The sequence below is a fragment of the Synchiropus splendidus genome, chromosome 15 (genome assembly GCF_027744825.2).
Source record: "Synchiropus splendidus isolate RoL2022-P1 chromosome 15, RoL_Sspl_1.0, whole genome shotgun sequence".
NCBI classification, from domain to species: domain Eukaryota; kingdom Metazoa; phylum Chordata; class Actinopteri; order Syngnathiformes; family Callionymidae; genus Synchiropus; species Synchiropus splendidus.
In genome coordinates this window covers 3,860,178-3,873,183 of record NC_071348.1, presented here as the reverse complement: position 1 = coordinate 3,873,183, position 13,006 = coordinate 3,860,178, and the positions used below count along the sequence as shown (strand labels likewise).

Sequence of the window (13,006 nt, the reverse complement as noted above, 5' to 3'; positions counted from 1 at the left end):
CAATGCAATCTTCCCATTTATGGTTATTAAAAAAACGACAACAATCAATGATGAAAAACAGAGAACTGTCCACCTTTTATTCTGGATTAAAACAGTCGCATTCAACCAAAACAGTTTAATCCAAAACAAGACCACACACACAACGTTAATACAAGAGAACTATTCATCATCATAGCAGAACCTTTGATCCTCTTTTTAAATGCGAGAACAAAAGTGTTTTCTCCCCAAAATAAATGATTCACATCCGAAACATGAAGAAACAAGAAGTGGCGGGAATTTAAAAACACATCAGATGTCTTGAGATATTTGTAAAGGTTGACCAAACCCTTTTATTCCGGAACAGTGTTTAACTTGGAGTCTGGATCTTGTGGTTCTTACTCCAGGTCGCAGTGCAATGCTTTCTGGAACACCGAGCCGATCAGTAGCTTCCCTGCATAGGGAGCAGCCACGGAGGAGCCGATGAGCTGGCCGCCATCGTCGGCGTACACCTGCGTCACCGCTGGGTTCTCAGAGTGGAAGTTCTGGATGCGGATCACCTGGTGGAGAACATCCGTCATTACAAGAGCTGCACCAGAGGCAGGGGACGTTTTGCCAGACAGACCTCTGATCCGGGTGAATCCTGGGGGTTGTACGCGAAAAGTTTCCAAGCATTAGGGTGGCAGCCTATCCAGAGGTCCCCGGTATCAGGGTCCACTTCAACATTGTCCGGGAGAGTGCCCAAGGCCAGTGACTGATGGGGTTGCACACAGAGAGTCAAGTCAGGTAACTGCCAGTTGACCTGTCCGTCCCTTTTCTACTGGGTTACGGGGGCAGCGGCCTGAACTAAGAGGCCCAGACCTCCCTCGACATAGTGGGCGTTCCTCAGCATGTCTCAGATCTGCCCCGGGGCTTCCTCCCAGAGAGACATGACAGGAGCATTTGAGAGAGGCGATTCTACTTAGAGTCCCCCCCCCAGATGACTGAGCCTCTCACCCCAACTCTAAGAGGAAACTCAGAAATGAAATATGAGTCCATTTATTTCCCTACCAATTCAAACAGTGCCATGTAAAGTGAGCCAACGGACGGTGAGGCGCATACCTTCACAGAGTTCAAAGTGTTGTCCTCATTGCGCTCCAACAGACGCACGCCTTGCCCCAATGTATCCGCTACATAAACGTGCCTGTCAGCGAATTAGAGAGTCATGAGATGAAGAGCGCAAGCGACAGCCGTGATGATGGCTGCGTTGCTACCGTTTGTCAGGGGAGATGTTGATCCCGTTGGCAAAGTAGTAGCCCTCTGACACCACCTGCACCTTCTCTGGGCTGTAGTACACGACGTTGCCCCACGGCTGGCCCAGCAAAGGCTCTAGAATCCCTTTAAGATGCGTACAGGCGAAGTAGTGGTCGTTGGTGGCGTAGAAACTATCCACTCCCACAGCAACAATGTCGTTCACGCTGGAAAGATGAGCGCAAATGATCACAAAACAGAAGTAAACTACACGTATGACGCACAATTCATGCAGCAGGTTGTTCTGCAGCCAACAGGTTCAGTGGGTGAAGAGTACGCAGCACAACAATGGTGGTCAGAGCTGTCAGGTGAAAGATCAGCACAGAACCTGCAGACGGGCACATCAGGTTCAACCAGACGCCAAGACTGTTATGGACTGACATTAGACTGCAGAGGCAAACAAAAGACATAGAGACGACAAGAGAGAAACACTGTTGGATCGACTCTGAGGTGGCAGAGTCATAATGAGGTCAGAGTTCAGACACCGTTTCTCCTCAGCTTGCCAGGCTCATTGTTCATTTTGAACTCTAGACAGACATGCAGTTAAACACACACTCCCACAGCGCCACCTATAGGACGCCATGAGGATATTTTCTCTCTAAAAAAGGAACCATACATGTCTGGTCCCCGAGGAAAATCTTATGATGGCGATATGATGACATTAAAATAAGATCGACTTTTGGAATCAAAGCGTACCTGTGGAGAAGCTGGTGCTTGATGGTCTTCAGGTGCACCAGCGAGGAATCGTCCTCCAAGTATTTGAAGAGCTCCACCTGACTCCCCAGCTCAGGATGGTTCACGACGAACAGGTAAACAGCATCGTCTGCAGACCAGCTCAGATTATCCTTCAGCAAGATGCGTTCAATAGTCAGAGCTATCAATCTATGCGCAGAATCTGAGCGATAATCCGCTTGACAAGCACTTTTGAGTGCCAGAGGGCGCAAGCGAGCCACCTGACATGAATGACTCGCAAAAGCAGCGAGCTTGAGGATGCATGACAAGGATGCCGCTCCTGTTCATATGGAACAGAAGCCAGTCGAGCCGGTTTGGGCATTAGCTCATCGAGTTACCAAGGTGAAATAACAACCCAAAGGCTGGCAAAGCACCGGCGCTGCTTACCACTGGGGTCCGTGTACACACTGATACCATGGGGGTTAAACGAGTCCAGGTCAAAGTTTCTTGGCATCCGCAGCTCCACAGGTTTCAGTCGGGAATCCTGCAAATCCAGGGTGAAGATTTTCCCAGGGCCATCGGATGAGGGGAACCCAGGATACTTCAATCCCTGCGAGGCGAGGAACACAACGTCACAGGCAGGAATTTACACTTCCAAAAGGGGCTCAGAGATTCGATGGGTGATTCAGATGATTAAAAAGAAATGAACAGTCTTACACTGCTGATGAAGGCGAGTCCGTTCTCCAGGATGGTGATGTCCTCCGAGCCCGTGTCTGCAGCAGGGCACAGTTACGCTCTCAACTTTCTCCCAAACCCTTTCTTGGTGCTTACCCAGATTCTTTAGTGCGACACAGTTGGGCAGGTGGTTTCTCTCCAGTTTTCTGGTAGCTAAAGTCATATTCCTGGTAGACCAACGAAACGAGTAAAAACACACCCCGCAGCAGAAACAGTGCTTTTTTAAAAGTCTGGGACAAATAACGGAGCTTCAGAATGCATCCTCACCTTAGGTTGACGATTCTTTGGCCTATTAAAGCAGCAGAAGCTGCCACGAACAGAGATATGGCTACGATTTTACCCATTTTAGAGGAGCAAAAAAGATTTCGGGGTGAAAACTTATCACACGACTGTCAGTGGAGGCGTGTCTTAGTGGGCGCGAGAAGGATGATGCGTTCAAAGACCTCCACGCACACCAGGGCAGACTCAGTTGCATATACACTGAGTGACAGCAAATATTACGCTACAAATTACACGTAAATATCCAGCGAATTCTTGTTTGGTTACCTAGTTATGGCATTATAACACACGATTTATATAACAATCAACGATTTGAGACCATATGAGTGCAACATTATTCATAGCAAATTGAACAGGCGTAATGCCACGAAAGTTAAAATAGTGTTATCAGAGTTATACATTGGCTTTTATTTAGAATTTAAGTTATGTATCTGCTTTTAATATACGCTGTTATAGAGACTATTTCGAATTTCCCACCATTTTAAATAACATGAACGCATCACCATGCATTTCTTCAGATATCCCGTGACGTCACTGTATTGCGACCATTTTTATCAGTACTGTTGACAACAACAAACGCTGGCGGTACTGTTTTTAAGATCTCGATTCACTAAAACTGCTTCTATCATCTATCAAGCTGTACTGTTCCTAGCATCAATAAATCGACCCATTATGATGATTATGAAATTGCGTGGTTAGATGATACACTCAGTTACATGAGGTTCCCATAAACCCGGTTTTAAATGTTTATTATTGAAGCTGTTTTTCGTTTGATGAAGCCTCCAAACAGAACAAAATCATCCATGCAGTCAAAATACAGTTTCAAAACCCTTGTAAATACACCTTCAAAAATAGAAAAAGACTATAAAGTAAGAGTAAGAGGGAGATTCTTCTGTTGATACTAGAGTATGATAGAAATGGAATATTTAGGGAGTTTTCAGCACTTCAGGTTCAACACATATTTTAACCCGTGATGGAAGAAATTCATGGTCGACAGTGTCAGTGGCTGCAGTCAGATCTAAAAGCACAAGAGCAGCCGAGTGACTGGTGTCAACAGCTAAAAGCATGTCATTAAAAATCCTCAAAAGTTCCATGCTGCGATTTGAAACCAGCTTTTCAGTTCAAGTTTAAGTGCATCTGGAGCTGAGAACAAAATACATACAATCTTGTTTCCCCAAAATCCCGTCTGACGCTTCACACCTTTAAAGCTGAAATGGGCCGGGACCTCCAGATCCTTGTGTGGCTCGAATTCGAGACTTCAAAAATGTTCTCAACATTGCGATTTGGGCTCATGTCTAGGTCCATCCAGTCCTCCAGAGGAGCCTTCACCTCCAAGTCACTCATGAAGTTTCCCTCACTGCTCACATCACCGCAAAATCTGTTCCGATTGGTGCCGTGGCTCGTCGCCTCTCCGCTCCCATATTGTGGCGCAACAGTTGTCGCACACCACCACACCTCTTTGAGCTGCTCTTCTTGCACAGATGGTGCTTGGTGACCTTCACTCTCACCTGCTGTCCACTTGACACCAGAGCTCTCAACTCAAAAACAAGAGTTTTTATTTCATTTTTATTTGGTTTATTTGGTCAGGAGGGGGAAAAGACTCAACAAATGAGATGAAAACATGCCTGGGACAAAGATCAGCGCAAGGAGATTCATGTTGAGTAGCAAGTGACTCTCTGAAAGACTTACATTTAGAAGTATATGAAGCCATCATCAATGGCATCCCACAGCAGAACAAAGAGACTAGAAATTGATGCAAGAAAGTGAGACGTTTCTATGGACTAGATAACAGGTGACCTTCATCAGCTTTTAAACACGGCATCGTGAAACCTCTGGAGCAGAAACACGATCTTTGACTCTCATGAACTGAACCATTCGAGACACATCTTTCAACTTTCACCACGGTAAAATCCGATTTTTGGCTGATATTGCACCGATATCAATATCGGATTGGGCCACCCCTCGTGCAGGATGAAGGGATGTTTGCTGTTACGAAGAGCTTCGAACCACACACATGGAGACACGGAAACACAGTTCCATTTTTTTTAAAGTTCCTTGATGCGGATCACTCCCAGAATGTCATAATCTGTCCTGAAAAATGACAGCCACACCCGTCGATGACTTTTCAAGTTATTTGTAACACAAACAGAGAAACTGGCACATCCGTGGAAAACACTCCCTGCTGAACAACGGTGTTCCAGAGTTCATCCTCACCTCAGGTAGACGATTCTTTGCGACGAACAGCGATACACCACACGGCTTTCAATGGAGGCGTGTCAAATAAGGCGCGAGACAGGTGATGCGTTCAAAGACCTCAACGCACATTCAGGAAGGTTCCACCCCTTTTTTTCTATTAATTATATATTTAAGAGACTATTTGTAAAAAATAAAATATTTACCGAGAACTTGACACCATTTGAACGTCGACCTATAATATATGGATTTTTAAATAACACGCATTGTTTTCCAGTCTTTTTTTTTTTTTTTCAAATTTACAACCATTTGAAAAAACATGAACGCATCATAGTGCATGTCTCACGATATCTGGTGACGTCACTAGATGGCGATAAATTCCATGCAATACATTGAAACTGTAATCTTTTTAAATGATCAATTACTCTTTCTACTAAAGCGCATTAGTGTACAGATAAATACATGTGATTTTACATTTTTTTTATTGAAACGTACGATTTCCGTGGCTCTGTGTGTTTGTTACATTTGCTGAAAAGAACTCCAGCAAATGTCCCTTTAATCCATCTGCAGCGTTTCCAGCAGCAGCAAAACGCGCTCACGAAAATGTAGCAATGTCAGGAGTTTAACTGCACATAGAAGGAATTGTAAAATTATTTCCGCCTGCAGCCAATATTGAAGCCATTAGAGCCGAGTGGATGGGTGATGTACTCAATAATATGTGGTTCCCGCAAACCCTGTTTTAAATGTTTATTATTGAAGTTGTTTTTTTCGTTTGATGAATCCTCCCAACATAAAACAAAAAGTTACAAAATCATCTATGTAATCAAAAATCATTTGTAAGAGACTTCATAAAAAACAAACATGAGCACATACATACACTTACAGAAGTGAAAGTAACATAAAAATTGGCAAACTATTGACCCTGTGATATTCAGCATTGGGTGCATGCAACCTGACTGTAACTGTAGAATATCTACAAAGAAACTGATTAAAGAATGATAGCAACTAACAACTTCAAACACCAACATCTCCGGCGACGTCAAATGGTACGCGACCGATGAACACTGGCAAGGGGGGTGGGGGGCGCCAGATTCCTGACTGCGTTTGTGAATTGGTGTAAAGGTTTTTCACAGTGTGATACAGCAGGATCCCCATCAAACAGTTTCAAGCAAGACTGTATATTTGGAACATACAAAATAAATTTTATTATCCATTCTCTTCATGTCTACATCTTATTAGAATTTCTAGACGATGGTATTGTCAACTAACACACCCAAATGAATTTCATGACCCTGACAGGTGCAACAATACACGACTGTCAAGTCCAGGTGTCAAAATATAAATGTGTGTGAAAAGCAATTTTAAATCTTCTTCTTTGTTTATTTCAACATAAAACGGGGAGCCGTGGTCCTGGACTGCTGCGGGAGCAAGGCAGGACACGGCCATGAACACACACGAACACAGGTGAGAAGTGGCTTCAAGGTTGAGCCCCAGTTGCTGCGGGGACTTGTGTGGCCAGAGTGTTGGGGGCAGAGATGACGGGCGATCCAGCGATGTTAGCCAGTGGCTGTGTGGAGGACATCGAAGTGATGCCTGCCAGAGAAAACGCAAGGTTATGTAGAAAAAGGACTTTTTTTAATGTGTCGAAACAAGCAAGGACTCCATCAAAGCTGAAGCCGAGGAGGTGGACGGCCACGCACCTGCCATCATACTCGAGGAGCTGACTGGTGTGGAGCTGGCAGCCATCCCTCCAGGGGTCGCCCCTCGACCCATATCTTTAACAATGGGATCTGACGAACAGAACACAGGCGTCAGCAACGGACCCCAAGTCAGGAGCAGCTGGGGCTGCCGGGGGAAGAGGCACTCACAGAAGTAGGCGTGATCCATGGCCTCCCTGGCTGTCAGCCGGGCTTGATGGTCGTAGCGCAGCAGCTTGTCCAGGAAATCCAGCGCCTCCGTGCTGACCAGGTGCTGGTTCTCACTGTGCACAAACCTTTCCCACCGTTTACGGGAGTGTCTGGGTGTGGAGAAGAGATCGGGGTGAGTCGCGTACAGCTTGCGTCCATAAGCTCCATCTCCGACATGGCAACACTCGAGCAACAGCATGGGACGAGTCAAAACTACGTTCTTCAGTGACCCCCTCGGACCTGCCACTTCAACATAAGATTTCCAGTGCAGATCAGTTTTCACAGTGGGAGGATTTAGGAAAGTTGTGTTGTGCTCCAGGTCTCATGGCTCTTTTTGTTAAATCTAGAATTCCACGCAGCAGTGGCACAACTAGCTTTAACATAGTGAATGAGTGTCATCTCCCTCACCACCAGTGCAGCGGAGCAGTGTGTAGTTACCTGCCCAAGATGTCATTGAACCGTGGATCCAACTCAATGTTGTACTTGTCGATGTAGTCATACAAGTCTTCTGTGCCGAGTACTTTTGCGATTCTCACAAGCTGCAAAGCAAGAGCGAGTTTTTAATCGCACGGTGACAGAGGTTTATCAGAGAACAAGGGTGAACCCAGACGACAAGAGTGGGGCGCCGTACCTGATCGTAGTTGTCGTGGCCGTGAAAGAAAGGCTCCTTTCTGAAGATCATGCTGGCCAGCATGCAACCCAAGCTCCACATGTCCAAGCTGTAGTCGTACATCTGCGACACACGGCTCAGGTTCAGATCAGCCAGCCTGGGAGAAGACCCCGGCGAGGCCCAGAAGAGACGCTCACCTGGTAATCCACCAGCAGCTCCGGTCCTTTGAAGTACCTGGACGCCACTCTCACGTTGTACTCCTGGTTTGGGTGGTAAAACTCTGCCAACCCCCAGTCAATCAGGCGAAGCTGCGCGGGAACATCTCGTGAGCAGGTGTGAACACGACGACTACGAGAGTATGGTGAGGAAACATACCTTTCTGTGTTCGTGGTCGATCATTACGTTGTGTGGCTTCACATCTCTGTGCATGATCCCCATACTGTGACAGTAATCCAGGGCCTGCAGCCACAGTCAAATGCACCATTTATGACACGTTCAAAAAGTCAACAGCGGGCGCCGCCTTCCTACCTTTAAGATTTCATACATGTAGAACCGTATGTCGAAGTCGGACAGAGTTTGATACAATTGCTTGAAGTCTGTGTTGTTGACATGTTCAAAAACCAAAGCTGGGGTTCGGGACTGGAAGACAGCAAGAGCACGAATGAGTTTGGAATCCAGAAGGAAGACTGCGGACAGAGTGGGAGGAGACCTACCACCGGATCCTTTACAATATCTAACAGAGAGATGATATTGGGGCCACCTCGAAGATTCTCCAGGATCTTTATTTCTCTCTTGATTTTCTTTTTCTTGACAGGCTACCAAGAGAAAAAGCAATGGTTTAGTTTAAATTCGCAGCAGGTCTGGCTTCACCATGTCTCTCCTGCTCACCTTCAGTATTTTGACGACCACCTTTTCATTGTTTGTGATGTTTATGGCTTCGAACACTTCGCTATATTTCCCCCTCCCCAGTTTTCGGACTAGCTGATAGTCATCTTGGTTTCTGAAAAGACAGGAGGCCACAATGACCAACTGGACGTGGGGCCTGGACGATGAATGCATGTGGAACTTACCCCCATTCGACGACGTGAGACTCGTAATCCCAGTATTCCCGAGGTCTCTGTGTGTTTACATCAGGGTAAACTCGAGAGCGGCTTGGTACAGGCCCAGACATATTCTACAAGGACTCTTCTCTAACTCTCCTGCGGCAGATAAGGAAGGGAAGGTTTGTTTTGTATTTTGTTCAGGGTGAAAACAAAGACAACGTTTGCCTTTTTTTCAATCACTTCTCCACACAACCGAGGTTTGGACACACATCACCCAGACAGAGTGGGTCGTGGAGTTTTATCCAGACTCAGGAAACTTAAATGGAATGACCAATTTGACGTGCAACTTAGAGTGGACGATGGTAGGTCGCCATTAATAAACAGTGAGAACCAAAAAGCAGGCAGTGGCACCAGAGGGGCGTTGCACTGTGAATTGCTGTGCTGACGGGTTATGGACCATGTTTGTTGAGCACCGCTGCAGTGCAGGACGACCACGCTGACATGGCGCACCATGGTACACAGTCCCGCTTGCTCTGACCTGGCATTATTGCCCACTAACACCTGAACTCTCAGACATTAAAACAGACTGTGAGCGGCTCGGCGCTGCCACAGGCTCAGTTGCCGAGGGTCATGTGATTTTCCCACACTGCACTTAAGTGTCCTCTAAATCACAGAGTCACACAAGAGAAATCCATTACTGTGAATCTAAACAGTGGAGAATTGTTGATTGATCAATCATGTTAGCTGTAAATACTTCCACTCCTTACTGCAAAGGCACATTTATGCTCCGTGTTCATTTCCTCTCTTTCTGCACATTTCCACAAAGCTTACAGATACGAACCAAATAGTGCCGTACCACCGGAAACCATGGGGGGAAGTGTTGCTGTTACTTCCCCGAGACACGAAGAAGACCTAACAATGGCAGAAGTTCTGTCCTCCAGCGGCGATATAGATAACAGCCTCACCGACCACCGCCTCCTACGACACTGCCTCCGTTTTCCTCTTTCGTACAAGAGCTACATGATCAATGCTTCTTCCACAGTCGCCACGTTTTAAATTTTGTCATGGTCATAAACTGATGGTGCACAGCAACATACAGAACACATGGAGACACGTGATCAGTGACAGTAACATGGTTCGAAAAGGACAGGTACATTTTGGTACATGAAGGGAGCATAAACAGGCCTTTAGGATGAACCTGGTGAATGAATGAAATAGCGTGACGATTCTTAACCTTAGAATAAGAGTTAATATCCCAGCACAGAGTACTGCGCAACACATTTGCTGGTGAGCAAACAAACACAATACAGATTTAAGACACACCACAGGAAGGCAGCACACATACCTGGTAAATGATAAAACACTCAAGAGATAATTGAATTTAGAAAACTAATCACCGTGATCAAAAAGAATAAACAGCCCTCACCATGTGTCAGGATTTAGCCATCAACATTAGTCAAAATGAAGAGCAGACATTCATGAAAATAATAATGTTCAGTGAGGACATCTGTGACCAACGCGATTGAAGCTTAAGCGTAACATCTAATGAAGATTTCCGAGCAAGAGCTCCACCAGTAACGCCGCGTTCACGTCATGAAACCTTTCACAGACAGACGTATGTTAAAACCTCATGATGAGCCACTTTCTTTCTTGTATGGAAAAAAATAACTCATCAACTGAGATTGAAAGCATGAATGCATGTGTTTGTGTCTGTTTTGTGTGTCTTTTTTTTCCTCCTCCTTGTCTGTGAAACATCTGTTTCACTTGTTAAAATATAAAAGTTAAAAGGCTCAACTCCTCAAGCATTACAGGGAGAGCAGCTCATAACCTGTTTAACCTCATTCGTCATGCATCATGATCAAATTAAATATATTTTGGTGCAGTATACACACTAATGTCGACCACATGATGTTAATATATTTTGGAAGGTCAACAGTTTCATCATTTGTTAAAGGATAAAAGATAAATAAAACAAAGTTACAGGTCTGTTAAGTTAAATAAAATGTAAATGAATGCAACAACGTGTAAACAGACTATTTAAGCGTTGAGGAAAAAAGATCACGACATTACCTGGGAGGACTCCTCCAGGAATACAGTTGAATGGGAGCTGGAGCAGTTAAAACGCCTCTGTGTTTCGACAGCAGCTGTGGGAATAGACAAAGAGAACATTAATAAAGCAGCCGCGCGTTTGGACTTCTTCAGTCTCAATTAGCTTTCGAGAGTTTTCGAATCTACGACACCGTATTCAAGAACCAGTTTGGCTCAGGACTAATAGCGTGGCGAGTAAAATGGAGAAACCTGAGTGTTAAATGGGGGCATCCAACCAGTTTAGTCAGGAGGTACAGGGTTCAATACAGTCATCACTGGGGGCTACAGCCAGGCAGTTTGTCCTGTTGGCAAAAAATAGAAAGTAGGTTGATTCAAATCAATGATGTCGATGGAACAAACTGAGCGAGCTGCCTCGCTGCTGGAGCTAAAATGGCTGGAAACACAAAGCTACACCAACACGCTTCAAGCCCACGTTTGGTTAGCAAGCGGGGTTCTAATATTAAACGACGTGAGGGAATATACAGGAGAATTAAATAGTCAATTCCGCTCGGGGAAAAAAAACTGTGTGGCCCACGGCCTGTTAGCTGGTTAGCATTAGCCCATCAACAGAAGAGGGAAAAGCCGGTTGGAAAGTCACAACCATCAAATCGACCCAACACACCTAGATATCGAATAAAATCCAAGCAAGAAGTCTGAAATAGCGATTGCAATAACCAACCGATCGTCGTTTGCGCGTAATGCAACAGGAATCCTCGAATGTTACGTTTCCTAAAGCTAAAAGTGCTAAGCTAACAGGCTTGGCGAGGCAACTAACCGACAACGCCTTGAAAATACACCGCACTCGCTCCAAAATGGAGACCCTCGAGTGGGACACGGACTACGGGACTTCCTTCTGGATTCCTGACCTCGTTTAAGACCCGCCGTGGAGATTCAGAGTAGACGACGAATGGTGTTTAAATAAAACGGTTACCTCTCGGCGTTGTTGGGACGTCAATATGGCGATGCTCAGGATCAAGAGCTTAGCGAGCTCCTCCTCCTGCAGGGGGCGCTCTGGATTTTTCCATTTTCTTCAGGGGCTCTCTGCTCATTTCCACCAACAGGTCCGATCGACTCACCGGCTTGGACGATGTCGACCAATATGGTCATTATGGTTTAATCGTCGTCCGCTACTGAGGCTGTTTTATGGAGAATCAAGAGGGAGCTCATTTACATACAACAGAACAAAAGAAAAGCGATGCTCAACTTGTTGTGCCGCTGATTCTTGACAAATGAAATTGAAACTAGGGCTATTGAGCAGAATGAATCATAAATAGTCATTTCCATGATCAATTGTATCTTTTAATGATGAAACAGAACACTGTATTTTTATGCCTTTTGCCTGAGTTGATGTAAATAAATCCGTTAGATCCACCTTCAAACTGAGAGCTCAGTCACAATGTGGTTTAATTTCCCCAACTATCATTGTCCTATATGATCTTGATCAGAAGCAGGCAGAGTGCGGCCCCGGAGCCACATGCGGCCCTTTGCCTGCATCCATGCGGCCCTCATGCGACCCAAGCAAAAACTACCATCACAATTTAAACTATAAATGTAACACTACTAATATTTTTGTTGTCTGAATTTGTTACTCATATTGAAATCGAACCTATCTCAGACAATACCCCGTAATTGTGTATTTTTGAAAATCATATAATTCCGTAACCAAAACATTCACCACTTAAAAGATCTTCCGATATTTATTTGTATACCGATTTCATAATATTTAAGTAGCAAAATCTGAGATTCTTTTTCATCTGACCTTCAGTGTTTTGGCTCGACACACAGACACAAATCCTTCACCACTGAAATGTACCACCATCCTTTCCTGAGTTTTCATGTGGCCTTTTTCTCACATTTGAACGTGAAAATAACCCATCAACATCCGCTAAAATGTACTGTAGTTTGATCCAAAATTGTTGATCAATTTGACTTTCCCGTCGATGAAAGCCCTTTCAAAAACCTGGCCTTTATCACCTGCTCCATAGCGGAACTGAAATACCACATATGCACTTCTGTACTATCCATTTCGGGATATTTCACTTCATTTGTGCGGCCGCCTTTGAAAAGGTCTTTGTTTGGAGTGGACTTGCTGGATAAATGGACAATAGTGAAACAGCAGCCGCGGGAGGAAACAATACGGGGTCTATCCAGAAGGCTGCTCCACCGGTGGAGGCCACGGGGGGTATTTTCCTGAGGGAATCCCCGTACCTGTA

General features: G+C 45.1%; 2 protein-coding genes across 4 annotated transcripts; both read right to left on the bottom strand.

Moving 5' to 3' along the window:
• Window positions 1–63: 63 nt before the first annotated feature.
• On the bottom strand, window positions 64–3,082 carry LOC128772049 (serum paraoxonase/arylesterase 2-like). Its single transcript, XM_053888061.1, has 9 exons — window positions 2,941–3,082; window positions 2,770–2,840; window positions 2,656–2,711; window positions 2,386–2,548; window positions 1,963–2,089; window positions 1,230–1,433; window positions 1,078–1,159; window positions 602–730; window positions 64–536 (listed from the first exon to the last, which is right to left on the bottom strand). Exons 1-9 carry the CDS (start codon window positions 3,015–3,017, stop codon window positions 375–377), a joined length of 1,071 nt encoding a protein of 356 aa, XP_053744036.1. The 5' UTR covers window positions 3,018–3,082; the 3' UTR covers window positions 64–374.
• A 2,781-nt stretch (window positions 3,083–5,863) lies between these two features.
• On the bottom strand, window positions 5,864–11,793 carry LOC128771763 (casein kinase II subunit alpha). 3 transcript variants are annotated; one of them, XM_053887487.1, is made up of 14 exons: window positions 11,725–11,793; window positions 11,004–11,095; window positions 10,776–10,849; window positions 8,733–8,861; window positions 8,551–8,662; window positions 8,376–8,477; window positions 8,191–8,301; window positions 8,038–8,121; window positions 7,860–7,970; window positions 7,684–7,785; window positions 7,491–7,591; window positions 7,014–7,162; window positions 6,846–6,935; window positions 5,864–6,738 (listed from the first exon to the last, which is right to left on the bottom strand). In XM_053887487.1, exons 4-14 carry the CDS (start codon window positions 8,831–8,833, stop codon window positions 6,623–6,625), a joined length of 1,179 nt encoding a protein of 392 aa, XP_053743462.1. In that variant the 5' UTR covers window positions 8,834–8,861; window positions 10,776–10,849; window positions 11,004–11,095; window positions 11,725–11,793; the 3' UTR covers window positions 5,864–6,622. The 3 variants fall into 3 exon arrangements, with proteins under 3 accessions (XP_053743462.1, XP_053743463.1, XP_053743464.1); XM_053887488.1 differs by having other exon boundaries at window positions 11,660–11,726; XM_053887489.1 differs by lacking the exon at window positions 11,004–11,095 and having other exon boundaries at window positions 11,725–11,770.
• Between the last annotated feature and the right edge of the window lie 1,213 nt (window positions 11,794–13,006).

Bases quoted from the DNA above. Each gene is read 5' to 3' on its own strand.
- LOC128771763 (XM_053887487.1), bottom strand. From the start codon at position 8,833: ATGTCTGGGCCTGTACCAAGCCGCTCTCGAGTTTACCCTGATGTAAAC. The intron at 8,122-8,190 runs GTAGGAAGGCGG...CTGTGGCTGCAG, and splicing joins ACATGTATGAAATCTTAAAG to GCCCTGGATTACTGTCACAG. The intron at 7,971-8,037 runs GTATGTTTCCTC...GTTCCCGCGCAG, and splicing joins TCGACCACGAACACAGAAAG to CTTCGCCTGATTGACTGGGG.
- LOC128772049 (XM_053888061.1), bottom strand. From the start codon at position 3,017: ATGGGTAAAATCGTAGCCATATCTCTGTTCGTGGCAGCTTCTGCTGCT. The intron at 1,160-1,229 runs GTAGCAACGCAG...ATTCGCTGACAG, and splicing joins AACATCTCCCCTGACAAACG to GCACGTTTATGTAGCGGATA. The intron at 731-1,077 runs GTATGCGCCTCA...CAACCCCATCAG, and splicing joins ACACTTTGAACTCTGTGAAG to TCACTGGCCTTGGGCACTCT.